At 36.3% G+C, this 27,479-nt stretch overlaps 1 protein-coding gene across 1 annotated transcript in view; it reads left to right on the forward strand.

Annotated features, from left to right (window-relative positions):
- LOC150098962 (carnitine O-palmitoyltransferase 1, liver isoform-like) overlaps positions 1–27,479 on the forward strand; it is a 231,157-nt gene that overhangs the window by 62,337 nt on the left and 141,341 nt on the right. The window contains exon 4 of the mRNA XM_090405781.1: positions 153–275. Coding sequence (XP_090261907.1) covers positions 153–275 — 123 coding nt within the window. The remainder of the gene's footprint in view (positions 1–152; positions 276–27,479) is intronic.

The following is a 27,479-nucleotide window of genomic DNA, read 5'->3' on the forward strand; positions in this document are numbered from 1 at the left end:
GGGAAGTTAATTTCATTTTGTGAGTTAAGGTGTTTTTATTGCAGCAACATAAATTTTCACAGCAAATATTATATTTATTTTCATTAATCATTGTAATTATATTTTTTTTTGTATTTGCTTATCTGATTGTCAGAACCATCCTTGTTTCTTAGGAATTCCTAAAACTCTGAGAGCTGTGATTATATCCTGTGTAGTTGGATTTACGTTTTTTTCCATCTTGATGTATGTTCGCCAGTATTTACTAAGGATTCTACTTGCTTACCGAGGATGGATGTGTAAGTTGCATTAGTTTTGTAGATTAATTTAAACAGCATTGAATTAATTTACTTATTAATGTGTATTAGATATTTCTTAAGCTAAACAGTTAATTATTAAAGTTAATTCAGTGGAGAAATTTTTTCTCTAATGTTCAGATTTGTTTCCAAGGAGATTGTTTTAATGGAAACTGAGATATATCTGTTGGTGTGAAGTATGATGAATGTGTTTTGACAAATTAGTTTTAGGGAATGACATATTAGGGAACTTATGGAAGGTTTCAGCTACAAGGATGTCAACTATAAAAAACATGTGAAAGGAAGGAAGGAAAGGAGTTTATAGATGGCTGGCTGAGGAATAATTATCTTCACTGACATGTGACAGAGAGGACTTAAGGATCAAGAGTATTCGATCTGATGGCCATCTCCTCATTTGTGATCACATTCTTTAATCACGAATGAGATGGACATCCTACATCTTCATTTCATTTCCATGCTATTACTCTTAAAGTAAATATCATTAACCAAATGTCTTTATATGACAGATGAATTTCATTACCCACTGTAAGTTCTTCATCCTGTTTGTTGGATGACTAAACTGTTGTTTCTTTTTTAGTTTCTATAGCAGGGTTTGTAGATTATCTAATTATTAATATGATTTTAATTATTAAGATTATTAATTAATAAGATTATCTCTATGATGAGTCTGCCGACTCCATGGAGGGTGCAATAATAATAATCTCTATCCCACTCACAGTACTAATACGCTATAGTGTTACAACCTCTTGTGGGTCAGATTCACATAAAAAAAAGTTGGAGAAAGATAGAAATCAGTTCTCATTCAAGAGATGGTAGGTGGTCACAATATACACGTTTCACTTAAGAAGTACAAGAAATAGTGAGTAGGCATGCCACCTGTGAGAACCATGACAACTTCAAAATCAGCTTGAAACAATACCATATGATGAGAAATCAATTGGAAGAAATAGAAATCAGTAGTACTTGGAGATTATTTTAATTTCATTCATAGACACTGTGGATTCATTCCTAGAATTGGAAGGACAGATAGGATGGAATAGCTTTCATCCAGTTTATCCTCCAATATGAGGGAATGAAATTGTGCATTATGTTTTTCAGTTGCTCTTAAGAATGATTCCCAGTTGCTAAATCATTAATTAAAAACTGCATAAATATACCGAGTCCATCAAAAAAAATGTATACACTATTTAACAGATGTCATCTGTGGACTGTTTTCCAAAGTTGAATCAGATTATGGTAGCAATGTGTGGTATGATAGTCTCTCAAAAGTTGTTGTTACTCACATGAATACTAGCATCGACACGTGACCAGTAGGACAGTCAAACAAAATGGCTGAGGCACAATTGTCGTTCGGGGGATGCAAGACCATTTTAAAGTGGTATTTCAAATTTGAGAATGTTGGTGAAGTTCAACAACAATGGAGGCGTGAGTTTACAATACAACCTCCAACATGCCTGACAATTGCACTTATTTGTGATAAGTTTGAGACACATGGCACCGTGTGTGTGTGTGTGATGTGCACAAAAAAGGGGGGGGGGAAATCCGGGGGGGCCTCACATAGCAACAAGTTCGGCTATGGTGTTGAAACAGTTTACACGCTCACCACAGAAGTCTACCATGCAACTTGCACATGAGACAGGAGTTAGCAAGTCAAGCATACGGTGCATTCTTAAAGCAGCTAAATGGAAAGTTTACATCCCAGATTATTACATGCAATGAATGAAGATGATCCTGATCAAAGAATATACTATTGTGAGTGGTTTCAACACAGTAGATGAGGAGTTTGTGAGGAAGATGTTTTTGTCTGATGAAGCACAATTTAATCTTAATGGAACAGTGAATTGGCATAATTGTGTTTACTGGGCTCAAGAAAATCCAGGCATTCATGTGGACAAGGCAGTCAATTTACTTGGGCTCAATGTCTGGTGTGGTTTGTCATCTAGGGGTTTAATAGGACCATTCTTCTTTGAAGGTACTGTTACTAGTCAAGTGTACCTAGATATGCTATGCACATCCATTCTACCTGCCATTCATGCACACTATGGGAATGATCAATTTCTTTTCCAACAAGATAGTGCACCACCACACCACCACCACCAAGATGTGAGAGCTTACCTTGATGAGAGTTTGCAGGGACAGTGGATAGGACAAAGAGGTTCAGTTGGGTTCCCCCCCACGTTCTTGTGATTTAACACCCTTGGACTTCTACCTATGGGGACTCTAAAGGATGTAGTGTATCGTAGAAAACCAGCTACAACGGTGGCTCTTCGGAAAGAAATTGAAACGGCATGCGCAGCAATCCCACTGGACACTTTGACCAACATTGCCCAAGCAGTAGTTTGCCGTAATAATAAGTATCTGAACGCTAATGGTAACCACCTTGAGCACGTCATTAATTGTAGAAGTCAAAGGTAACTTGTATTCATCCCTTTATGTCTGTATAAATTCAGTATTGCAATTTTTTGCAGGTTTTTCTTTTGCTGAAGTATGTATACATTTTTTTGGACTCTGTATAATGATGTGGAGAAAAAGTATGATGGAAAGTTGCATGTACTATATAGATTACAAGGAGAGTGGCAAAGTATGATGAAATGAAGGCACATGGTTATATTATAAGAGAGAAATAAGTTGCGCATGCCAGAGGAAATTGTAGGAATCTCTTTTATTATGTGGGGAAAAAAAAAGGATGATTAATTATTAAAGAATACCTCTGACAAATGCAAATTATAAGAAAATGAATCTGCAGAGAGAAAATGAACAACTTTTACATCACTGTATTTCATCAGAATGGAAATGTTATGCTAAAAGAGTAGATGTGAGAACAAGGTGAATAAGCTAGACTTATTAAAGGTATTGCCGATATACAGCACTGTTGGATGGTACGTCAACATATATATGTGAATGGAGTGTGCAGAGGAATTGGTTGCTTAATTTTAGTTGTAACACTGTCATGGTTTTGAAGGGATGGAAAGAGGATAATGTAGTTAATCCTATTGTTAAAATGGAGGAGTGCTACATATATGACAGTTTTTTGTAAGTCTTGGAAAAGTTGGATAAAAATTCTGGAGTGAATGGGTAATGATATAAAACTTCACAAAATGATTGTATTTCGGTTTTGTCTTAATAATCTGTTTGTATTTTGCAATAAAGTAACAGTTGAGTTGGCCAAAGTAATGGCTACACTGTAATATTACTTCATTTTAAACCTGAATACAGTTGACTGCATCACATGGGTTTTTCATAAATTGCAGTGGTTGATAATGGATAGTAAGATGGTTGCCTATGGAGGGACAGAGTCGAACAGAATGAAAGTAAGCAGTGGAGCACCAATTAATTTAGAATAGTTAATTAAATAATATTTAATAGTTACCAATTAATAATTAATTTGTATATTGACTATGTTTTAAATAATTTAGAGAGAGAGAGAGTTGTTTGATAATAATAATTTTTTTATTATTATTATCCCATGGTATTATTACATCAGATCATAGAGGTCAAATTCATGTATTTTAGCACCTTTTCTGGGTTGTTATAAAGTTCACATTTAGAAATATTCATACAATTTAGTAAGTGCATTGGTGATGCCTCCTCGATCTTGAGGCGAGAGATTATTATTATTATATCACACCTCCAGGGAGTCCAAAAACTCATCGAGGGAGGACATCTACTCTACAACTCTTTGTCTCACTACTCTACCAACCTTCATCATCTAACACTAACACCATTACCACTGACTTCCACCCCTAGTACTTTCACAGACAATCACAAACATCCATGCCCACGGCGGGATTCGATCCCACAGCCTTTTGGTCGGAGAGCGGATACGCTAACCACCTGGCCAAATGGTAGTGGCACGGCGGTTAAATTTGGGGTTGATGGTAGCTCGTGGTTTTTCTGCTGAATACCAGTGTTGAGTCATGTCCTGGAGAATTATTTTTTTTATGTTTTCTTTTTGAGTAGTTTTAAAAAGATCAAAATCTGTGGTATCACTTGATGTTGCAACCATTTTTGCTACTTCATCTGCAGTTTCATTTCCCTTTAATCTGTAAAAATTGATGTAAGGCTTTCTGGCATTATTAAGCTAATCTCTATTTAGGAAGTTGCAATCCCGAGTATCCGACAATATCACTAAACTTAAGCCACCTGTCATGTTAAAGGGAATAACAGACCCCACCATCTATGCCTAGAAGAAATTAAAAGTGAACATGTGGTTGCCAGACTTTAATTTAAACGTTTCACCTGAGTTATTAATTCTCCTGGAATCCTCTCGTACTATAGCAAAGATAGTACTTGGGACTGACTTTCTTAAGAAACACAAGTTCTCATGTGATTTTTCAGAAGGGGAGATTTCTATATCGGGATACAACCAGTGTGCCCGGATGAGAGGTAGTCAGAGGCATTATGCTGGCAAAATTTTTAATGAGGTCAACACAGAAAACGACCATTCCTAGCTAGGAAAGGGGGGGGGGGCTAAGGAAAATAAGATTGTGGATCAGAAGGATGAGGAAAATTCATTACCTAACTCCCCAGCTAGTAGAGATACTGCACAGGTAGATGGGGGAAAGATCTTACACATCATGAGTGTCAAGGTGGCGGCAGATGAAAAGGAGGATACAGAGGCCACAATGAAAAATATAAGGAATGTAATAGAAGTAAACGTTACAGAGATATGCAAGAGTAGAAGCCACTACTCAGGCACCAGAAGAACTGGAAGGAGATCAGGGTATCGTGATGGGGTAAAATGCCCGAAACTAATAAGTCATAGCACCAGTCACTCCAGAAAGAACCCACAGAACAGACTGATGGCTTTTCCTGCTCTAAGTTAGATGGCAACCCTGAGTATAGTCCGATCCAGAGAATATATGACTCACGACACAGAAACACAATATTAAAAAATTTTCATCCATTTTCATGGTTTAAAATTTTTTCATGAAGGGGGTGGGCCTTTGTGAAAATTTGATGTAGCTTAATAATGCCAGAAAGCCTTACATAAATTTTCACAGAAGTCAAGCCCAGTAAGATTATAACCTGTATGTCTGTGTATATTTAAAAGTTTGTTAATGTAAATAATCCCTATGGGAATTGTCCTTACTTGCTGCCCTAAGACAAATTCTAGAATGTATTGAACTAAGGCAATAGTATTGAACTAAGGCAAAGCCTTGCCACCAGAAAACCATATATGTTGGCTCCTTATACGGACATAAAAATTGTTTGTGAAGTGCACCTGTAAATACTCAAGGTCAGTGTTAAACGACCCGACAAACTTCAGACGAATGTCTGCTGCCCGAATCAAATAGGATTAGAGGAGTACAGGAGAAGAACAAAGAAAGGGTCAGCGTCAGTGGAAGAACAAGGGCCTGCACCGAAATGTTCGGGGTCCCATATCTTCGTGCAGGGATACGAAAGAAGGCGAATAAAAGGTGTTGGCCCGAAGATCGAGTATCGGTTGAAAGAGTTCCTCATCAGTTGTCGAGAGGTTGTTATCGAGAAGTCGCCAGCGGTTGTCCATCAGATGTAAGCCATCGAGGATGTGACTTCAGGAGAAATCATGCCAGTGATCTAAAAGAAAGATGATGGGAGCCGATCCGCCAGGCAAAGCAGATATTTGATGACGAATTGATGAATCTTTGCCAGGAGCTGTTGTCGAGGGAAGAAATTGCTCCGTTAGTCCAACATTTTCTTGTTACTAGAAAATGGACATCATTGACACAGCTTTTAATCAGATAAATTTTCTGGTGTTCAAAGAACACCAGAAAATTTATCTGATTAAAAGCATAAGAAGGCGAGTGTGGAAGAGATATAAAAATAGCATAAAGAGATACCAAAGAGTGATAAGTAAGAATAGTTTATTGCATTAACATGTATACATAGAGTGGATGCAGAGATAAGATAAGCCAATTAAGGAAAATATATAAATTAGAGATATAAAGAAGGGGCAGATATATAAGAAAGGATAAATAAAAAAATATATATACAAACAATAAAATAAATAGAGTCACCCCCCCCATCCCATTTACAAATCCCACATGGGATGGAATCCATTGGAAAATTATTTCGGAATCCTTATTTGGTTTGTTTATGTTTTTTGCTATGTCTCTTTCTTGATGGCTAGTGTAGCAGTTCTTAATAGCTTGAAGGGCTGCTAAGGAATCTGAAAAATATAAATTCCTTTGGATTTTGTTTTTCCAAATGTTGCATTGTTGTGTTAATGGTTATTAATTCTGCATGGTATGAGTTGCATCTTATCCTGTTGGTTGTTTTTAGTTCTATATTTTGAGAGACATAGATGAGTACACCACTCCCAGAATTGCCATTTCGATTTTTGGAGCCATCTGTGTTGATCTTTATTGAGTCAGGTACATATTCCGTTATTTTTGAAAGAGCTAATGATCTCAAGATTTCCGGGTTTTTTAGGCTTTTTTTCTCATGTTTCCCCATTTCAAATTTAATAACTATATTTTTCCTGTCTTGATTTGGAGGAAATGCTGGGTAGTCGGCTATTTTATTTGGACAATCCAGGGGAATTTTATTTTCCATGATTTTATGCATTGTCGTTTTTCTTTATTCATTTGTTGGTTGCCACATTTTAAAAAGTTGCTGTGCAAGGTTGGCTCTTTTTTTCTACAAATTTAGTAAGATTTTCTTGCCACCTAATTTTTAAAGGAACAAGGTTGGATTCGAATTCTGCTATTTTTCCAGGAGTTGTATTCCTTACTCCACATATGATTCTAGCTGCATTTTTCTGAATTTTTATAAGATTGTCTAAACTGGTTTGTGATGTTTTGCATCCAGATGGGTGAAGCATATTCCATTATGGATCGGATAATAGAGATGTATGTGACTTTTAAGGTTTTAGCATTGACTCCCCACTCTTTACCTGAGATACTTTTCATGATATTTAGTTTTCTTTTTGCTCTGACTGCAGCATTGTTGATATGTTTATTGAAGCTTAGTGATGGATCCAGAGTAACTACAAGGTGTTTGGGGTTTTCGTTGAATGTAATTAGTTGACTGTTTAGCTTAATCTTTGGTCTTCACTTTCTGAGGTGGTTATTAATGGTAAATACACAAATTTCTGATTTAGTAGGGTTAATTTTGAGTTTTCACAGTATGTAGATAAACTTTTGATGGCTTTGTTTAAGTGACCTTCTGCTGTTTCTAAGTTGTTGAGAGCTGAGAATAGGACCAAATCATCAGCAAACATAGCTATCTTTGTTTCTTTATTTATATTTTAATCTAAATTGTTTAAGTAGATGGAAAAAAAAGGAGTGGGCTCAAAATGCTGCATTGAGGGAGTCCCTGTCTTATTTTCACTTTCTTGGGAACGGTATTATTTATTCTAACTCGAATTGCTCTATTTCTTAGAAAGTCGTAAATCCAGTTTAGAACTTTCCCTTCTATTCCAATATGACAAAGTTTGGAAAAGGGTTTCTGCCTCCACACCTTGTCAAAGGCATTGCTAAAATCTATAAAAGCCGCAATGGTGGATTTCGTAGGTTTGATCTGGAAGTTATCTTGATTTTACTGGGTTAAGTAGAAAAGTTGATCAGTTGTTGAGTGATTTCTTCTAAAGGCAGCCTGAAAATATGGTAGTATATTATTTTTGTTTAGATAGTAATTCAAATCTTGGAGCATCATTTTTTTCCATCGGTTTGCCTGGAATTGAAGTCAGGGAAATTGGTCTATAACTTCCTGGTTGGTCTTGAGGTTTGTTAGTTTAAAATTGGTATGATTTTAGCTGTCTTCCAGTCTTTTGGAGCTTTTCCTTGTTTTAGGCTATTGTTGTATAGGCAAAGTAACCAATCTTGAGCTAGGGAAGGAAGATGCTTGATCATAATTCCTTGTATGTTATCTGATGGTTCCTGAAACCACAGCAACCATTGCACGAAATTGGGATTGTCAGTCACCGATTTTCAATACATTCCACTAAGGCAAGAAATGCACTGTGACCGGTGCATTGGCAATAGTGTGTTGAAGTACCACGAGCTCTCAAAACAGCCTCAATATTCGTCTCGCTGAGAATTAAAATGACTGCCTTGCAATCCTCATTGCACTGGAGTCATATGACCAACTTTGACATAAGATGTTTATTCTAGTCTCTCCAAGGCATCTCTCAATTCAGAGATTGTAAATGGATCCCAGAATTATTTGTTTTTATATTTTGGGGAATTTGCAGTGTTTTTCTGCAGACGAGCCTGTTTTGATGATATAAAACTTCAAAATTTGATGGTGTTTCCTAGTATTTATCTCTAGTTGCTTATATTTTGAAAATGAAAGGTCAGAGTATTTGCAATCTCCCTTTTTGATAATTGTGAAAGCTTGGATGAGTAATAAGGAATGTCCTCAGTGTATTGTTCCTTTCAGGCTTGCTTCTTAAATGCGAGAATACTTATTGGGGGTCAAAGGAGAAGTGTAGGCTGTTGAAGTAGGATGACAGACCGAGGAGACAGTGCATCCAGGTGTTATAGTATGCAGAATTGTAGTTCAAGAGACATATTACAGAAGTAATAAATTCAACAGGGATAATTTCTATGTTGAGAAGAATACAATACCAGATCTGAACCACCTTCCAGCCAACAGGCTGCAGATTTGAATCTCTCCATGGGCATGAATGTTTGTCGATTGTCTTTAGGTGGGAGATGAATTCATTGCCCAAGGAGTAGAAATTGCACTTAACAGGAACTTAAAGAAAATGTATTAGAAGTGAATAGGAAATCGGATAGAATAATTGCAATGAAATTCTGACTGCATGTGCACTTCAATTTGGTTGTGAAGAAGGTGAAAAATAAAATTTTTGGAGAGAGAGAGAGAGACCTAGGATGTACAATAAACAGATTACAAAGTAGGGAATGGATTGTTGTGTGTGTGGTGATCTTGATGGCCACACTGGAGAAAGTAATGAAGGCTGGAAGACAATGTAGAGAAGATATGCAGTCATTGCAAGGAGAAATGAGAGTGATTTTAATTTTTGATTATGACTTTATGATTTTGTAATGGCAGGGAAGTTTGCTATATTGGATACCTTCTATAGCAAACCACGAAATCACAGGTACACATAACTGAGGGAAGGGAAGGAAAGGTGCTCCCACGAGGACTATATGCTCTGTAGAAGAGAACATATGAAAGAGGTAAATGATCGTAAGGTAATACCAGGAGAGGCAGTGGCAGCATAGATGCCAAGTGGAAGTAAAAGAGTAGAATACAAGCAAGTGAAAGGGATCATTAAAACAAGATCGCAGAAGCTGGGAGAAAATGATTCTAGAGAACAGTTTGTCAAAAATGTACAAGCAATGTGTTATATCTCTGATTTCTCTCATTTTTTTGTGTTATTATCTTTAAGTTTTGTTTTATCCTTTTATCCTTTATCTTATGTTATTATCAGTTATTTCGTTTGCCGACAAATTTATAGTTATTTTATGACTGCGCCAGCTGGCAACTGAATTCTGATATACCATCTTAGATTACTATGAAAAAAGAATGCAGGGATCAAGAGGTTTGCAGTCGTGGTCCCGTTTCTTTAATTACTAATGGATTTCCCTCTAATGCACGGTTCGTGATTTTTCAAGCGGTAATTCAATCCACAGAAACATGACAGACTCATTTGGTTTAAATATAAGAAATACATTTATTTTGGCAAAACAGAGAGATTCACTTTAGTCAAACTTTCAATTCTAAAAAAGAGTCTGAGCTTCCCCCCTATCTTAAATTAACACATCCAAAAGATTCTACTCTATAATCTCATATATTATCAAAATCATACTCTTCCTTATATACCTATTCTCAGACTCTGTTAATTTGTACTTAGCTGCTCAGTTATCATACATAGAAAATACATATATATACAAGCTTATTCTACAATCCTGGCATGGATTATATCAGACGTGTTTCGTCTGGCAAATTTTGCATGAGATAACAATCCTTCTTATATTCAACTTTGTCCCCCCCCCCAGAATTTTAGCTAGCATTCAGATCTAAACTCAACATAATAACATTAATTTTCTTCTTCTAGTATAAACAGTCCAAAGCCTCGGCTTCCTATTCGGCTCGAGCCTAAGATGCCGCTTGTAGACAAAATGTCCGAAGGAAGACAGTTCTTTAAGCACAACACGGAAATTGGCTCTTTTCTCAACGTTCAGTTTCTCATTCCTCTCTGGTTACTCTATCTTAATACAAAAGGTTTCAGCTTACTGTTCTTGCTTTATCTGGTGGGTTTAGGACCTTCTTAGTTAGATTCTCGGATCTCCTCACCGTATTTTCTTCAATGGCGTCTCCGCTATTCTTTTGTTCTACTCGAAAAGAACACTCCTTCACTGACTTGTACACTGGTGTTGATTCACCAGCGGCCCTTTCTTCTAGAACTCTGGTTGCATTTTAGCTGCAGCTATGATCCGCGTGGTATGTACAGCAAAGGGGAAACTCTTGCCGCGCATGGCGGCAGGCTTTCACAGCTACTCAGCTGTGAAAGCTTGCCGCTCAGGAAACCAGGAACAGACAAAAAAAAAAAGCTTGAATTCCCCGCCAAAGCCTATATACCACAAAACAGTGCCCTCACTTGGTGGTGTCGTCATGCATATGGCGGCAGCCGATTGGTTACCGCTGCTCCGAACTGTCTTTGACATGGTCTAATACTTGTATCAACTTATATACATCTTTTTTAGCAATTTTACATGTATTTCCTATCTTAAAATAATTTACAAACATTCTCTGTTCAAGTTATGGGCTTCTCTAACATTAGTTAATATCTACAAAACTGAATATATACACGTTCTAGATCATAAATAGGCACATTTTCCATCTGGGGGCATAAGTATGTCCTTATCCATCCTTTCTGACGTTACCTTATGTTGGGTCGGAAAAAGAATGACCTCATCAAAAGTGAATCAGCACTTTTTCCAACACAACAAATGATTGTTGAAAAATGAGATAATAAAATGAACAACTTCCATAATACTGGGAAGCTGTTTTTCCTTAATAATTCCTGTTTGGCCTAATAGAATTAGTGGAATTGGGCCTAGTGGAATGATGAGGTACAAAACTATTAGGGAAAAGAAAATGACCAATCTTAAGTGGGATAAAGTGGGTGACAAGAGTACCAGAATAGAATCATACAGAAGCAAAGAAAAGGCAAGGAGAGCATTGTCATGAACTAAAGCTGAAGCCTGTATTAACCTGTGATAGCTTGAATAATGAGTAAGGAGTCAAAGGGCCTTCAGGAAAAGGAAAGATACCAAGCCAGTATTGATAATGGGAGAGGATGGTACTGTATGAACAAATGGATGTATTAAATAGTTGGAACGAGTATTTTGAGAAATAAATGAATGAAGTAAATCGGAATATTATTATTATTACATGACACTTCCAGGGAGTCCAAAGACTCATCAAGGGAGGGCATCCACTCCACAACTCTCCATCAACGAACCACATCATCTACACCAACGGCATTTACTTCCGACCACCACCACTAGTATTTTCAAAGACAATCACAAGCCCATGGTGGGATTTGAACCGGCAGCCTTTTGGCTGGTGAGCAGGTATGCTAACTACTTGGCCAATCAGGGCGAGTTCCCAGGTTGTCACACTCCCAAGTACAAACTTGGCTCTGGTTTGCTTAACTTCAGTGATCAGATGAGAACTGGTACTGTCAAACCAATCAGGCCACTGACAAGAGAAAACTCAAATTGCTCCTGAGTGGACTTGAGCCACCAACCTTTTGATTAGCAGCCAAACACGCTAACTGATTGCACAACGGGGGTAACAAAAAAAATATCCTCCCCGGCGGGGAATCGAACCCCAGTCTCCCACGTGACAGGTGGGGATACTGACCACTATACTACCAAAGATCCTGAGTATGCAAAAATATTAAGGTGATCTGGTAATAGGGCTAATTCCTAACATGAGAAGAATAGATGTGGAAGAAGCACTGACAAAGATGAAAGACAGGAAGGCAGTTGTACCTGATAACATCCTCATAGAAGTCTTAACATCTAAGTGAATTGGGCCTGACCTTATTTTAAGAGAATCATTGAAAATGAGAAAATGCTGGAGGAATGGAGAGAGAGAGAGAGAGAGAGAGAGAGTATAGTGGTTCCAGTATATAAACACAAAGGTGATATTCAATCCTGAAGTAATGAAAGAGGAATTAGACTCATGCGTCAGCCTATGAAGATATGGGAAAGGGCAATTGAGAAGAGATTGTGCAACTTGGTGTAAACTGGTGAAGAGCAATTTGGATTTATACATGGTTGTTTCCCCAGCCATTTTGATGCCATTTTTGCTCTAAGACAGGTTATAGAAAGGTACCAGAAGAGCATCATAGAACTCTTTCTGGTCTTTGTTCATTTGGAAAAAAAACACCTTGATAGAGTCCCAAGAAAAGAGATATGGAGAAGCATGATGAAGAAAAGGTTCCCAGAAAAACAACATGTCAAGAACTATCCAACATTCACAGTATCTATCATACTTTGCTTTGAATTCATTCACAGTCATGGCACCCACAATAGATGCTGGCAACCTATTCCACTCATTTACTACTCTCCAAGCAAAAACCTATTTCTAACACTCTTCCTAACTACACTCTTACTCTGTTCCTATGGATGGTCCCTAGTTCTCCCACCAACACCTGTTCTGAAAAATTTCCACTGAATTAATCTTGTAAAAACCTTTCAGTAATTTGTATGTCTCAATCATATCACCCCTTTTCTGCCTATCAACCAGTTTCTGTAACCCACAAATCTTCAACCGGCTCTCATAAGGATCATTCCATAGACCTGCTACCATCTTGGTCAGTTGCCTCTGGATCCTCTCCACCTCCTCCTCATCACCAAGAAACCCTGGTGCCCAGATCTGCCAGATTTCCCAAAACAAAGTCTCAGGTTATTTAAAAAAAAATAACTTGGATGCTTGAAATCAGTCAGAATTATATTTGTTATTAGAGTGCCTCACATATGTAAGTTTACAAAAAGTGCATAACATTAATACACCATTCTAATGCACTCAGATTATAACTGAAGGAAACTAATTCTTTTCTTTTTGACCATACAAAATATTAAATAAATGTTAGAAATCAAGATTATCCCAAATCAAAGTCTGAAATTGTTAAAAAAAAAAAAAAAAAAAAAAAAATATATATATATATATATATATATATATATATATATATATATCAATGGTTGCATGAAATAACATGTCATCAAAGTGCTCCAGGTATGTGAGTTTCCAAAAAATATGTATAAAAATTAACTCACCATTTCAGTCCATAGTTTATAATAGAAGTTGTCCTCCATATCTAGTAGAAATAAAGGATAAAAGATCCAACCTTATTACAAATAGAAATATATGTAGAAATTTTGAAACTTTTGAAAATTTGATCAGCGAGTTTATGAAAATACAATCCTTGGCATTGGAGTTATCATAGCTTGCACTACTTAAAAGACAAATTCTACACAGGCATCTGAATATTCACCTTTTATTAGTGTTTTTGATGAAGGTTTCACTGGCCTGACAGCTGTTTTGGACTGGTTTGCTCTTTTCAGAGACCAGAGAAAAAGAGGGCACAAACCCTCATTCAGTACCAAAGCAATCCTATGTCAGAGAGTTGTATTTTTCATAAGTGAACTCTTGGGCATTGGGTAATAGTAATCAGTAAAGAAAGAGCCATAAGGCTTCATTTTGGCAGTGTGAAATAAATAGAAATACTAGATATTAAAGATCTAAAAGGTTCAAAGCATTAATAAAAGGGGAATATACCAACACTTAACACGTTCGCTGCCAACTACGAGTATACTCGTAGTTGGTAAACCAGCTACACAAGCCAGCTACGAGTATACTCGTATAACGTTTACCGCTGGGAACGAGATTACTGTACTGACCTTGAAGAAGTGAAAATGCTTGGCTTGTGGAGCTAGCATCAAAACTGTGTATTCTCATAGATAGTATATGCTCTGCACAAGCCAACTACGAGTATATTTGTATGACGCTTACCGCCGGCAACGAGATTACCGTACTGACCTTGAAGAAGTGAAATTGCTTGGCGTACGGGAACAGACTATGCCGAAGTAGCATGGCAGTGAACGTGTTAAGTAACCTTAAGAATTGCTTTATTTTTTGCCAAGCTAAGGCAATTCTGGTGCCGAGGATTGTATTCTCATAAGCTTATGATCAAATTTTTGAAACTTTCAAAGTTTCTACATATAGTTGACCTTGAAATATTTTTGGATCTTTAATATCCCCTACTTCTATTTATTTTACATTGCCAAAATGAAGCCATATAGCTCTTTCTTTAATAAGTTCTCCATATTGTTTAACAAAATAACTAGCACAAAGATTTGCACAACATCTAGAATACACTTTGTCATTTGATAACTTAATCCATTTTAACTTGAAATGCTGAAAAATTTTAACTTGCTATTGAGCATTAACTTTGATGCAGCTTTTTTTGGATTAGTAATTGCAATCAGAATATTTCATATTGCATGCATATGCACCCTTGCATCCATTTTTTATGCATAAAAAAAAATACCTAGAGAGCTTAGTTGAAGTATTTGAATACTTGTTGGACGAAATGTTGTTGTTATTCAATTATGCTTTTTTTTTTAATCATCCCCCCACATCCCCCCCACATATATGTTCACAAAGATCATATATATATATATATATATATATATATATATATATATATATATATATATATATATATATATGATCTTTGTGAACAGTTGACTGAAGAATGTATGTCTTTGAATGTATGTAGATAGTTAATTTCTTGAGACTATAAAAACAGCTGACAGTGCACTCATATTTTTGAAAAGTTTTCAAACATTTTGTGGGTATGTTTTTCAAACATACTCTGTCAGTTTCTCTTCACTTCCGGAGTTTCTTTAAATTGATCATACAACTGCCTAGTACTTTTATTTTGAGATTAGTCTGATAGATTTGTCTAAATTTTTATCACAAATTACCAAGTTAAATTTTCTTTACCATAAACCACATTAAGTTTTTTTTTTTTTTGTTGACCTCTCGTTCCTTGACACTTATTAATTAGAATTGGAAATTAACAGTACATCAATCTGTGGAAATACCGAGCAATCCAAAGAAAGAAAGGTAAATACAGCAATCAGTTTACCAATTGAAAACAGTTGACGTTTGCTAGAATAATACTATTTAAAAACAAAGACTATTTTTGATATTTACATAAGATGAGAATCTCGTGTGTGGGGGGCACAGAGAGAGAGAGAGAGAGAGATTTTTCATCTGTTACCATCTACAAAAGGTAAACTGTCACCTCTCTGTCTTTAGCATTAATTTTCCACAGTGTCAATTACATTGACATACTGTGGAAAATTAATGAACTACATTGAATACCTAAAATCTTAAAAGTCTGGTCTGGCCCAACATAGCATTGATACTAAATACAGTACAGGCAGCCCTCGGTTTACAATGATTCAATTTAGGGCGATTCACAATAACGCCGGATGTGTGCGCATGGTTTCTTACTGTAATGTGGTCTGACTGAGAAATGATGCTATCAGGCACTCTGGTGTTTGAGTTTTTACCGAGCTACTACGACATATCTGGTAATTAGCGTACGGAATTAATGCATATGAAGGATATTAATAAAAGGCAACTTTAATGAATAACTTCTATATTTCGGCAACGTCACGTTGCCATCTTCAGGAACATAAAAATATGGTATGTGCATGCAGGCACTAACAAAAGCAAATGAGAAAGAAGGCAAGAAACTAATATTGTTCCTGAAGTCCTAATAGTGCCCTCTGGCAGGCTAATTTTGTTGTCTTGGTCGTTGGGCTGAAGTTCTCATAATGTAATCTCCCAAATTTGGGATAGTTTCATGCAACCAAATTTGTTGAGGTTTGGAACATTTTTTAGAGCTGCTGATGATTCCTTGAATAATCTTTCATACTTAAACTTGCTGCAGTGTATTATTTTAGTTTTCTTCCAACGAATTCTATGGTGGGTATCTAAGGCATGGTCTGCCAGGCCAGAGTGGCTCTCCTGGTGAAACTGGATGTAGTCTTTGTGTTCTGAAATCCTGATATTTGCTGTCCTGCCTGTTTGGCCAAAGTAGGACAATTTGCAGTTGCAAGGGACCTGGTATACACCAGGTAGGTCTAGGGGAAGTGGTTGGTCTTTGGCAGAGCGGATAAGGGATGCCAACTTTTTATATGGTCTGTAACAAGAAGTAAGGTCGTATTTTTTGAGGATATTGGATATTTTCTCAGAGGTGCCCTGGATGTAGGGGATGGTGATAGATTTGGTGTAATCTTTACTGTGGAGGGGGGTTGTGGTTTACTGGTTTTAGTATTTTTTGGGGGTTATAGCCATTGGCTAAGAAAGTGTTGAGGATGTGGTTTAGTTCAGTAGTTAGGGCCTTGTCATCTGAGCTGATTAATTTTGCCCTGTTATATAGTGTTTTTATAATCCCATATTGTTGTGAGGGGGGAGGGATTGCTGGTGAACGTATCTGTCAGTATGGGTGGGTTTTCTGTAAACAGAGAAAACCAAAGATCCATCAAGCTGGCGAGTGATTAAAGTGTCTAGGAAGGGGAGGGTGTTGTTTTCTTCTTTTTCTAAGGTGAACTGGACTGTAGGGTGTTGGTTGTTTAAGTGTGTTAGGAAGGAGTGGAGTGTATCTGAGCCATGTGGCCAAATAGTGAACACATCATCCATGTATCGAAGCCAAATAATGGGTTTTTGTGGGGCCGAGTTTAAGGCTTTCTCTTCAAAGGTCTCCATAAAGAAATTGGCCAAGGGTGGGGAAAGTGGTGAACCCATGGATGTCTCCTCTATCTGTTTGTAGAATTTTCCTTGCTAAACAAAATAGCCTGAGTTCATTGTGAACTGAAATAGGGCTGATATATCGGGAGGAAACTTGGCTTGGATCTAGGTTTCTTTGAGTTGGACATAATTGAATAGGGAGGAGACGTCAAAAATGACCATTATGTCAGTGTGTTGGAATGAGAGGTTTTCTATAGTGGCTTTAAAGTGGGCTGAGTTTTTTGTGTGTGATGGTGTGTTGCCAGTATAGTGTGCGAGCGTTTTGGCTAAATGTTTGGCTAATTTATATGTGGGGGAATCAATGCCATCCACTATGGGACGTAATGGCACACCCAAAAATATATAAACAAAATGTGCCATTACATCCCATAGTGGATGGCATTGATTCCCCCACATATAAATTAGCCAAACATTTATCCAAAACACTCGCACACCATCACACGTAAAAAAAAAAAAAAAAAAAAAAAAAAAAAAAAAAACTCAGCCCACTTAGATACCCACCATGCCTTAGATACCCACCATAGAATTCGTTGGAAGAAAACTAAAATTATACACCGCAGCAAGTTTACGTATGAAAGATTATTCAAGGAATCATCAGCAGCTCTAAAAAACGTTCCAAACCTCAACAAATTTGGTTGCATGAAACTACTCCAAATTTGGGAGACTTACATTATGAGAACTTCAGCCAAACGGCCAAGACAACAAAATTAGTCCACCAGAGGGCACCATTAGGACTTTAGGAACAATATTAGTTTCTCGCCTTCTTCCTCATTTGCTTTTGTTAGTGCCTGCATACACATACCATATTTTTATGTTCCCGAAGATGGCAACGTGACGTTGCCGAAATATAGAAGTTATTCATTAAAGTTGCCTTTAATTAATATCCTTCATATGCGTTGTTAATTCCGTAAGCTAATTACCAGTTATGTATGACCAACGTATAAGTCTTGCTACTAGAATTACTATAACATATACGTATCAAACTTAGTTTTACTGTTGAATCTACCTAATTGTTTTATTTAATTTTTTTTTACATACATACATATTTAAATTGATAACATACATACAATTGATAATTACATACCATGAATGTTAAAAGAAGTGCAGAAAAGTTGGCAGAACTTGGTGTTAAGAAGGCGTGGAAATCAATCTCATTTGAAAAGAAGATGGAGGTGATTCGAAGAATGGAAGAGGGGCAGACACGTGCTTATCCCTGTAGAAGTATGAACTTGCCTCCATTGGCTGTTACTATAATTATGAAAAATGCAGATAGAATAAAACAGTCTGCGCAACAATCTACAGTAGTACTAAATGCAAAACATAAGTTATAGCAGGGGTAAATTTCATAAAAAAATGGAAAAGTTATTATCATTATGGGTGGATGACGAATCAGGAAAAAACACATTCCTCTGATGCAGGCTGTTATAACTGAGAAAGCAAAAACAATTTTTGAGAATCTTAAAAAGACAGATGGAGGTGAAGAAACATTTTTAGGAAGCAAAGGTTGGTTCATGAGATTTAAGTCTCAAAGTAAGTGCCATGGTCAAATTATGTGGTGAGGTGGCAAGTGCAGATGTTGCGAGCGGCTGCTTTTCCTAAAGAATTTCAAGACTGTGTAGAACAAGGAAGTTATCCTCCTGATCTCATTTTTAATGTTGATGAGACTGGGCTCTACTGAAAAAAATCCATCATGCACCTTCATTTCCTGTGAAGAATGTTCCGCTCCAGGTTTTAAAGCTGCAAAAGATGAACTTACGCTTTTGTTGGGTGCAAATGTTTCCGGAACTTTGAAGCTTAAACCAATGTTGGCATACCATTCACAGACGCCTCGCTCCTTCAAGGGTCTAAAAGCCATGCTGCCAGTCTATTGGAAATGGAACAAGAAAGCTTGGGTTATACAAGACGTTTTTATAGATTGGTACACTAATTATTTTTGTCCTACCGTGCTTTGCCTTCTGTAAAGAAAATGATTTGCCAGCCAAGGCATTGCTTCTCTTGGATAATGCCTCTGGACATCCTCAAAACCTTGCTGAAGTAAGAACACCATTGGATGTCAAGGTTGTTTACATGCCCCCAAACACAACATCGCTTTTGCAACCGATGGATCAGGGGATTATATCAATCTTCAAAGCCTATTACCTCCGTATAACATTTATGGAAATGGTAAGAGTCTTGGACACTTCAGGAATAACTATTAAAGATTATTGGCAGTCATTCGATATTTTGAAGGGCATTAACAACATCAAGGCAGCTTGGAACGAAGTGTCAGCAAAGTGTTTAAAAGGAGCATGGTAAAAACATTTTCCAGCATTTATGCATGACTTTGAGGAATTAGAGCAAGAGGAGAATGTTATTGAAGATGTTACCAAGCTTGCGTCAGAGGTGTGATTGGACAATATTACAACTGAAGATGTGACAGAAATCTTAGAGAGCCATGATAAACCACTTTCCAATGAAGACTTAAAAGAATTAGCCAAACAATTAAGTCAACATCCAAAGGAGGAGAAAGAAAACGAAGAAAGTCCTCTTAGAGATATAAAAATGGCCGATTTACAGCATATCCTTGCAATCGTAGAGACATTTACTGATGAACTCTGCGAAATGGACCACCATTGGGAACGGAGTGCGAACGTAAAAAGGAGTGTAATCGTATCTATTCAACCTTACACTGAACTCTTTAAAGAAAGAAAAAGAAAATGTAGGTAGTTAACACTGGATACTTTTTTCAAAAAAAAAATGCAGGTGATCTGAAGCCAGGAACTTCAACATACAAATATGCAATATCTTTTCGAAGTTTCATATTTTTTGTATATAATTTTGTTTTGTTTTCGTTATTAATACTTTTATTTTAACAAATATATATGTATTCATATTTATGAATTTAGGGACACAAAACACACCTGTTGAAAAGATTATTTTTCTGATTAATAATAAAATAATAACTTTACTTTTCGACCACTGTATTGAGGTCATCTTCAGAAGGATACATGTGTATAAGAACAAGCTACATGCTGTTGCACTCTATATAAGTAAATTACATCTACGTTGTTAACTAATCATTTTTCTTAGCCTGCCCTCTAGTGAAAAAAAAAAAAAAATTAAATAAATAAATAAAATAATCAAATCAAAAAAATCAGCTAACGCCTTTTTATTCCCGTATATGGGGAGTAGGCGAGGCCATCTAGCCCTATCTAACTTTTGGAGACTGAGTGGGCAGTTTAATCACCACTGGTACCCAATCAGAGATAGATGGCCCAAGGCTATCACTAATTAAGCGGTACACAGTGAAGAGAGACGGCTCAAATGTGCCGCCATCTCGTGGTCCCTAACCCTAACACAATATATTTAATGTCTGAAATAATGTGGGTTCTACGGTCGATTTTCTTGAGTTTACGGGACGAAAAACCCGAGTTTCCGGGAGGAAAAACCCGCTTGCCCGTGCCAGAGATCGATAAATAAATATTATTGTTATTATTGTTATTATTACCCAAGACCTCATGGAGTCAAAGACTCATCTGGGAGGTCCTTTTATCACACAAAAAAAAAAAAAAAAAACTTCAAGTCTTCTTGTATTGATGGTCTAACAATTCCAAGAATGTGGAGGACCCATCTACAACCTTCATAGCAACCACGAAGAAAAATCTCAATACAAGAAGACTCGGTGAAGTTTTTTTTTTTTTCTGAACATTCAATAGCAACCTGTACTGTACAAATCCAGAAGATAATCGTAATATAACAATATAAACTGTATAATTCCAGAATAATTCTAGAATGCGTGAGGACTTTAGCAGAGTTTATTGTAGTTTTTATTTTATTTTTGTTTATTTTATTTTATTTATTTATTTTATTTTATTTATTTATTTTATTTTATTTTTTCACTGGAGGGCAGGCTAAGAAAAAAGATTAGTTAACAACGTAGATGTAATTTACTTGTATAGAGTGCAACAGCATGTAGCTTGTTCTTACACACATGTATCCTTCTGAAGATGACCTCAATACAGGGGTCTAAACGTAAAGTTATTATTTTATTATTAATCAGTAAAATAATCTTTTCAACACGTGTGTTTTATGTCCCTAAATTCATAAATATGAATGCTGATCACCGTGTAACCTTAAAATTTTGAAAGAATTCTTCAGAATCTGCCACTCAGTCTGCAAGGTTTGGTCTTGTCTGCAAATGCTTTCAGTTTTTTTTTTTTTTAAATAATATTTGCTATATTTGACTCAACAGTTCACCTCTGAAAGCTGTTCAACTCTGATGTTTTTAAAACTTTTTACAATACTTTTCAACATGAAGTGATAATTTTTATTCTGCTCACAACTAAGTGGTGATGTGTTCCTATTTCAGATCCCTAGACACTTGTGTCATGAACCATTGCGAAGATATTACTGTGAATAGTAATATAATCAATAAAACTTGCTTTTGTCTTCTCTCCATGTGAATTTGTGCACCTCTTTATTTTGGAACAGCATTAGTAATGACTAATCTATATCCTGAACAGAATTGCAGCAGGTGCTTACCAGTAATCTTAACTCTGCCTTTTCTTCAAAAGAAGATGTTAAGCTCTTTTACGCTTAACATCTTTCACCCTTAAGTGATTCCTCAGATTATATCATGTCTAGAATATCCCTGGTGTTCCACTTCTGAGTACATTTATTGCTTGCTGAATAGTTGGATATGGTTCTTTGTGGATAGCGATGTCCTGAAATGAAAACTCTTTCCAAATATTTCCTTCCCTATCTTTCCTTCACTTATTTCATGGAATCTAAAATAAGACTTTTTAACACTTCTGTGTTAAAAAGGTTCTGAAAAAATAACTGATTTAAGAAACAAAAGATAAAATATAATTAGGTAGTGGATGATTTCATCATCATCAAGTCTTGTAGAGTTCTGTATTTGGTTCTTAGAGCAGATTGATTCCTGCATTATATAATCCTTAGATCAACCATGATAATTTTGCACAATAAGATAATTATAATCTACAAAAAAAAAAAAAAAAGTTATAATTCTTTATTGTTCACTCTGTAGTAGCGGATTATGAAAGAACATTAGCCATGCAGGCTAAAGAGAATTCCAAACAGTTTTTTCAATATGTTGCAAGTAAAAGAAAAAATGTATATGGCAGAATGATTTTAAAGAATGCCGATGGTAGCGAGGTAACCAAATCAGTTGATATAGTGGAATTACTGAGCGAGCACTTTGCAAGAGTATATCATCCAGGTGGTGACATTACAGGAGTGAATGAACCAATAGCTTATACATGAATTGTGGTGAATGAAGTGGAGGTGAATAGTCTATTACAAAACCTCAATGTCAATACATCTGTGGGATTGGATGGTATACCAGCTTGTGTCGTACGTGAAGCAGCTAAAGAATTGTCAGTGCCCTTGACCATTTTGTTTAATTTGAGTCTCGGGTCTGGGTTAGTCCTGAGGGGGTGGAAAGAGGGGAAAATAGTTCCACTGCATAAAGGAGGTTCCAAGACTGCTGTTGTAAATTACCGACCGTTCAGCATATCAGGAATCATTGTGGAGGTCTAGGGGAAAATACTCAAGAGGAAATTACAGGATTGGATAGATGAAAATGGGATGCTGTATGGGGGACAGCATGGTTTTGTGAAGGGTAGATCATGCCGCAGTGACTTGCTTATGTTTTATAACACAGTGACGGATGAACTGGATAAGGGTAATGGGTTTACAGTTATTCTACTGGACCTTGCTAAGGCCTGTGGTATCCTATCAAAGGCCTTGCTAAGGCCTTTGACAGGATACCACATGGAATTTTAATCAGTAAACTGAATCATATGGGGATGGATATAGGGTTCATGAGATGGATAAGAGGGTGGTTGATGGAGAGATATCAGAGAGTGGTTTTTTCAGGAGTAGGCACACCACTAGTCACAGGCCAATCAGATGGCCTGTGACTAGTGGTGTGCCTCAGGGATTCTGTTCTTGAACCACCACTGTTCAATTTGTTCATTAATGATATAGGAAAGGATCTGAGAGGAAGTGTTCATTTGTTTGCTTATGATGCGAAGTTGGGTAGAGCAATAGTGAGTGCACAGGATGTCAAAATTTTGCAGGATGATTTGGATAGTTTAGAGGACTGGGCTAAGGAGAATGGATGTCAATTTAATGTGGCAAAGTGTAAGGTTATGCATTTTGGGATGAAATTAGCAGCAGTATATCACATTGGTGGAACTGTACTCCAGGAGATTGACGAGGCCAAGGATTTGGGAGTAAGTGGATAGGGAGTTGAAGTTTGGGGGGGGGGGCACATCGCAAAAGTGGCTAAATCAGCTCATCAAATCACTTGGTTGCTGAAAAATACTTTAACAAGCAGAGACAAACAAGTTATTGTTCCTCTGTCGAGCCTTGATAAGATCCCATCTAGACTACTGTGCCCAGATATGGGCACCAGGGTTTCTTCTTGATTGGGAGGAGGTGGAGAGGATCCAGAGACGAGTGACCAAGATGATAGCAGGTCTATGGAATGAACCTTATGAGAACATGTTGAAGATTCGTGGATTGCAGAAATTGGTTGATAGGCAGAAAAGGGGTGATATGATTGAGACATTCAAATTACTGAAGGGTTTCTATAAGATTAATTCAGAAGATATTTTTGAGAATAGGACTGGTGGTGGGAGGACTAGCGGCCATATATGGAAGCTGATCAAGAGTGTGGTTAGCAAGGGTGTTAGAGCTAGGTTTTTTACTTGGAGAGTGATGAATGAGTGGAATAAGCTGCCAGAGTCTGTTGTGGGTGCCATGACTGTGAATGAATTCAAGGCTAGGTATGATAGATACTGTGTGAATGTCGAATAGTTGTTCTTGACATGATATTAGGGCTGCCCTCGATGAGTCTATCGACTCCTTGGAGTTGCCTGTAATAATAATAATAGGTTAGGTAAATGCCAAGCAATAGTAAAGAAATAATTGTTCTTTATCCAGAAAAATATGGAAAGGTTGACAGGTTCTTCTAAAACAGTAAAAAAAAATTACATAGGTGACAGACATTCTTGTAGAAATTTTGATTAAAAACCACTTTTTTATGCAACTTTTTTTATGTTGTGTCCATTGGTAGGAATACCCATTTAGCAATGTCACAAACTTTAAACAAATTCATGACATAATATCAGAATTAGTTCTGCTTAATATTTTGGATGACCAGATCAGGACGTGACTGCTATTAGATGTGTTCTTATATGTGTGAATAGTAGTCTTATTCACCAGAAATATTCTTGCATTTAACATCAACAAAATCTAGCATCTTTTAACCTTTTCATTGCTGAATAAATAGAAACAAGCCAATCTCTCTCCTTGTTGAATTATTTTCAAATTTTCTTTTATAATTTAAATTAAAAGATAACATGCAAAACTGCTATTTGTTTTCAAATCAAGGTTCATCAAAATTGTGACACTTATAAATTATGTTTTATTGACAATCTTGCTCTGTGTTTTTATACAGTACTTCAAATGTTCTGCATCATCTCCATCATTCTTTTAAATTTGAAATTGCCATTGTTTGATATTTTTGAAACAGAGGAGTATAAGCACATTACACAATTCAACATTTGTGATATATTTATCTCTTCTCTCTCCTTTTCTCCTTCACAATAGCTACTGCGAGTTTTTTTTGTGTGTTAGTGAGGGAAGAACTAGGTTGGGAAGTGTATTCCTTTCAGTCTGAGGGATTTATCAGTAGGTGTACATCCTGTTTTAGTGATTGATCTCAATGTGTAGAAGTTTTGAAGAATTTCTCTTAGGAAAGTTAGTTGAAAATCTAAACATATTATGTTTTTTTCCCTGTTTTTGCTTTGTATGGCGTACAAAGTAAAATTCACCAACACTGTACAAAGTACAGTGTGTGAATTTAGATATTATCCGAAAGAGGTGAAAAAGAGAGCCTTCTGTAGCGCTCTATACCACTTCATACCCCCCCCCCCCCCAAACAATATTATTGCATGCTATCACATTATTGTTTCATTATTGGTTAATTGGTCTAATGGTTTCACTTTCTTCATGATATTATGCAATTTGGAATTTTCATGATTTGTGGTCAGCATGCATACTTCCTATTTTTTTTTTCCTAGTAAGACAATAACCATGTGATATCAATGGGGAGATTACTGCTTCTGTGGTAAATTTTGAATTAAATTGAATTAAATCAAGAGTGCTTGATTTAATTCAATTTTGAAGGCATTTAACCCAATGCCTTCAAAATTCAAATATGTTTTTAAGATTTTCAGTGGAGATTCTTTACAGCAAAATGCCCTTGCAAAATACTTAAGCTCAGCCAGGATGCTATTTTTAAGCTGCTTGGATAATTCAAGTTTAGCAGTGAAAAGGTTAAGGGAGTGTACCTGAACAGCTCTGTAAGATTTTACGTAATAAGCCCACAGGTTCTTCAATTGCCAAAACTCGGGCCATGCTCAAACTGTTTGCCATGGCTCTGATGTCTGTGCCTTATGTGTGGAGCAAAGACTGCTCCCCAAAGAGCGACATCTATAATCCAGTGAGGATTCCACCTTGCAGCATTTTATTTGTAAGGACAGCACAAGGGATAGCCATGCCTGTGGAGGAGAACAACCACATTCCATTCTGACAAAATTAACCCCATTTGAAAGTCTTCTGTCATTTATTTATTCAGCAGGATTCCTTATTATAGTATGTTTCTTATACTTACTACCATGTTCTGAGTTCATTCACACAAACAGACATTGATAATCTTGCACTGCAAATGCTGTTATGGGAAATGAACATTTATACTTTATTTGAATAGTGGGATCACCTTGAGCAGATGCTAAATTGTTAAACATATGCTTGTAAATATGAGAAATAGTACCTTCTTTCACATGCCTACTTGTGCATATTCTGCAGTAGATCTCAAAATTTACTCTCATACCATCTTTGCATTTTTATATAGGAAGTTGAAGAGAACATATATGAAAACAATTATTTGGAAGCAGTTTTCTCCTTCATAGATTCCATGGTGGAAAATTGACTAGGCTGATTGGAATAAATTTTCAGCTTGTAGAATTTAATCTTTGTTAGTATTAATTAACAAGTGATATTAACAAATTGTAAGGACAGCAGCAACTGCATTTCAACAGTAATCACAGCTGAAGGAATCATTGATCCAGTTTACTTAATATTTAATTCATAACAACCAACACAGGTGGCATGGGATCAAATCTAGAAAATGAAGGTAGATATGATGTAAAGTATTCATCCTACCTAGAATAAAAAAGGTATTTTCAATTATTACTATTTTTTCCAGATAATCAATACCTATTGTCTGAATATTTTCAAAAAAAAAAAAAAAGATTATACAGTATGCTTATTTTCTTCTTCTATTTCCTTTTGTTTTACTTTATTTTCCTTTTTTCCTGAAAATAATGGTAACATACTTTATGTAGTGGTATTATACAATAAATGATTGCCATCTGCAAGTTTATGACTTACTTTCTTCTGCATACTTGGCAGTATACAGAAAGTATTTGTAAATACTGTATAGCAGGTGGTGCAGCCTGCCATATTTAGAATGCAGTCCTCACAACAAATATGAACAGGTGACCTGTTCATCTTTGTTGTGAGGCCTGCATTGCTTTGTGATAACTTCCATAACTCCAAGGCAGAGAAAGATCCTTAAGGTTTGATTAAGATCACCAAGTAGAGGAAATTTTTCTGGGCATTTTTTTTTTTTTTTTGTCCATTTCCTCTGCTTGATTTTGTTGATTTTGAGTTCACCGATCTTTGACACAGGTAAGTAAAGCTCTTTCTTTTGGAAGAAAATCAGGCTTTTAATCTGAGAACTCAGTAAAATCAGTTCTGAAACACATAGAAGGATATGATAACAACCTGAGCATGTTGATGATTTTATTTTTGCTTTTTTATTTTATTTATTATTTTATATTTCTAATTTATTTATTTTTTTACATATTCCAGAAGCCAGTAGAGACTAAACTTTGAATTTTTTGACTGTCTCACACTGGGTGATGAAATTCATCTTTCAGCTAAAGACATTTACAAACATGCCCATGATGTGATTCAGCTTGGCTTGCAGTGTGGTACATGCAGCTTGGTTGGTTGGAGAGTGGGTATACTATTCACTTGGCCAGCCATGCTGGAAAATACTAGTTATATTTATCTATTTGTTGGCATGCTAGGGGAATGCCTTATTCAGTCACTGTGATGGTGAGAGGTGGAGGGTGGCTACCTATCTCCTTTTGGGAATGAAAATGCATTAAAGAGGATTTATTTATTTACTCCATCTTGTCATGCAACATTTTTCTACTTCTCACTTACATACATGAAGGGCATGACTATTGTCTTCACCACACTTAATTATGTCAAACTTTATTCGCATATAGTTGTACTGTATTCTGTCTC

The sequence above is a fragment of the Typopeltis vanoorti genome, chromosome 15 (assembly GCF_054136105.1).
Source record: "Typopeltis vanoorti isolate ZY-2024b chromosome 15, IOZ_Tvanoo_1.0, whole genome shotgun sequence".
Classification (NCBI taxonomy): domain Eukaryota; kingdom Metazoa; phylum Arthropoda; class Arachnida; order Uropygi; family Thelyphonidae; genus Typopeltis; species Typopeltis vanoorti.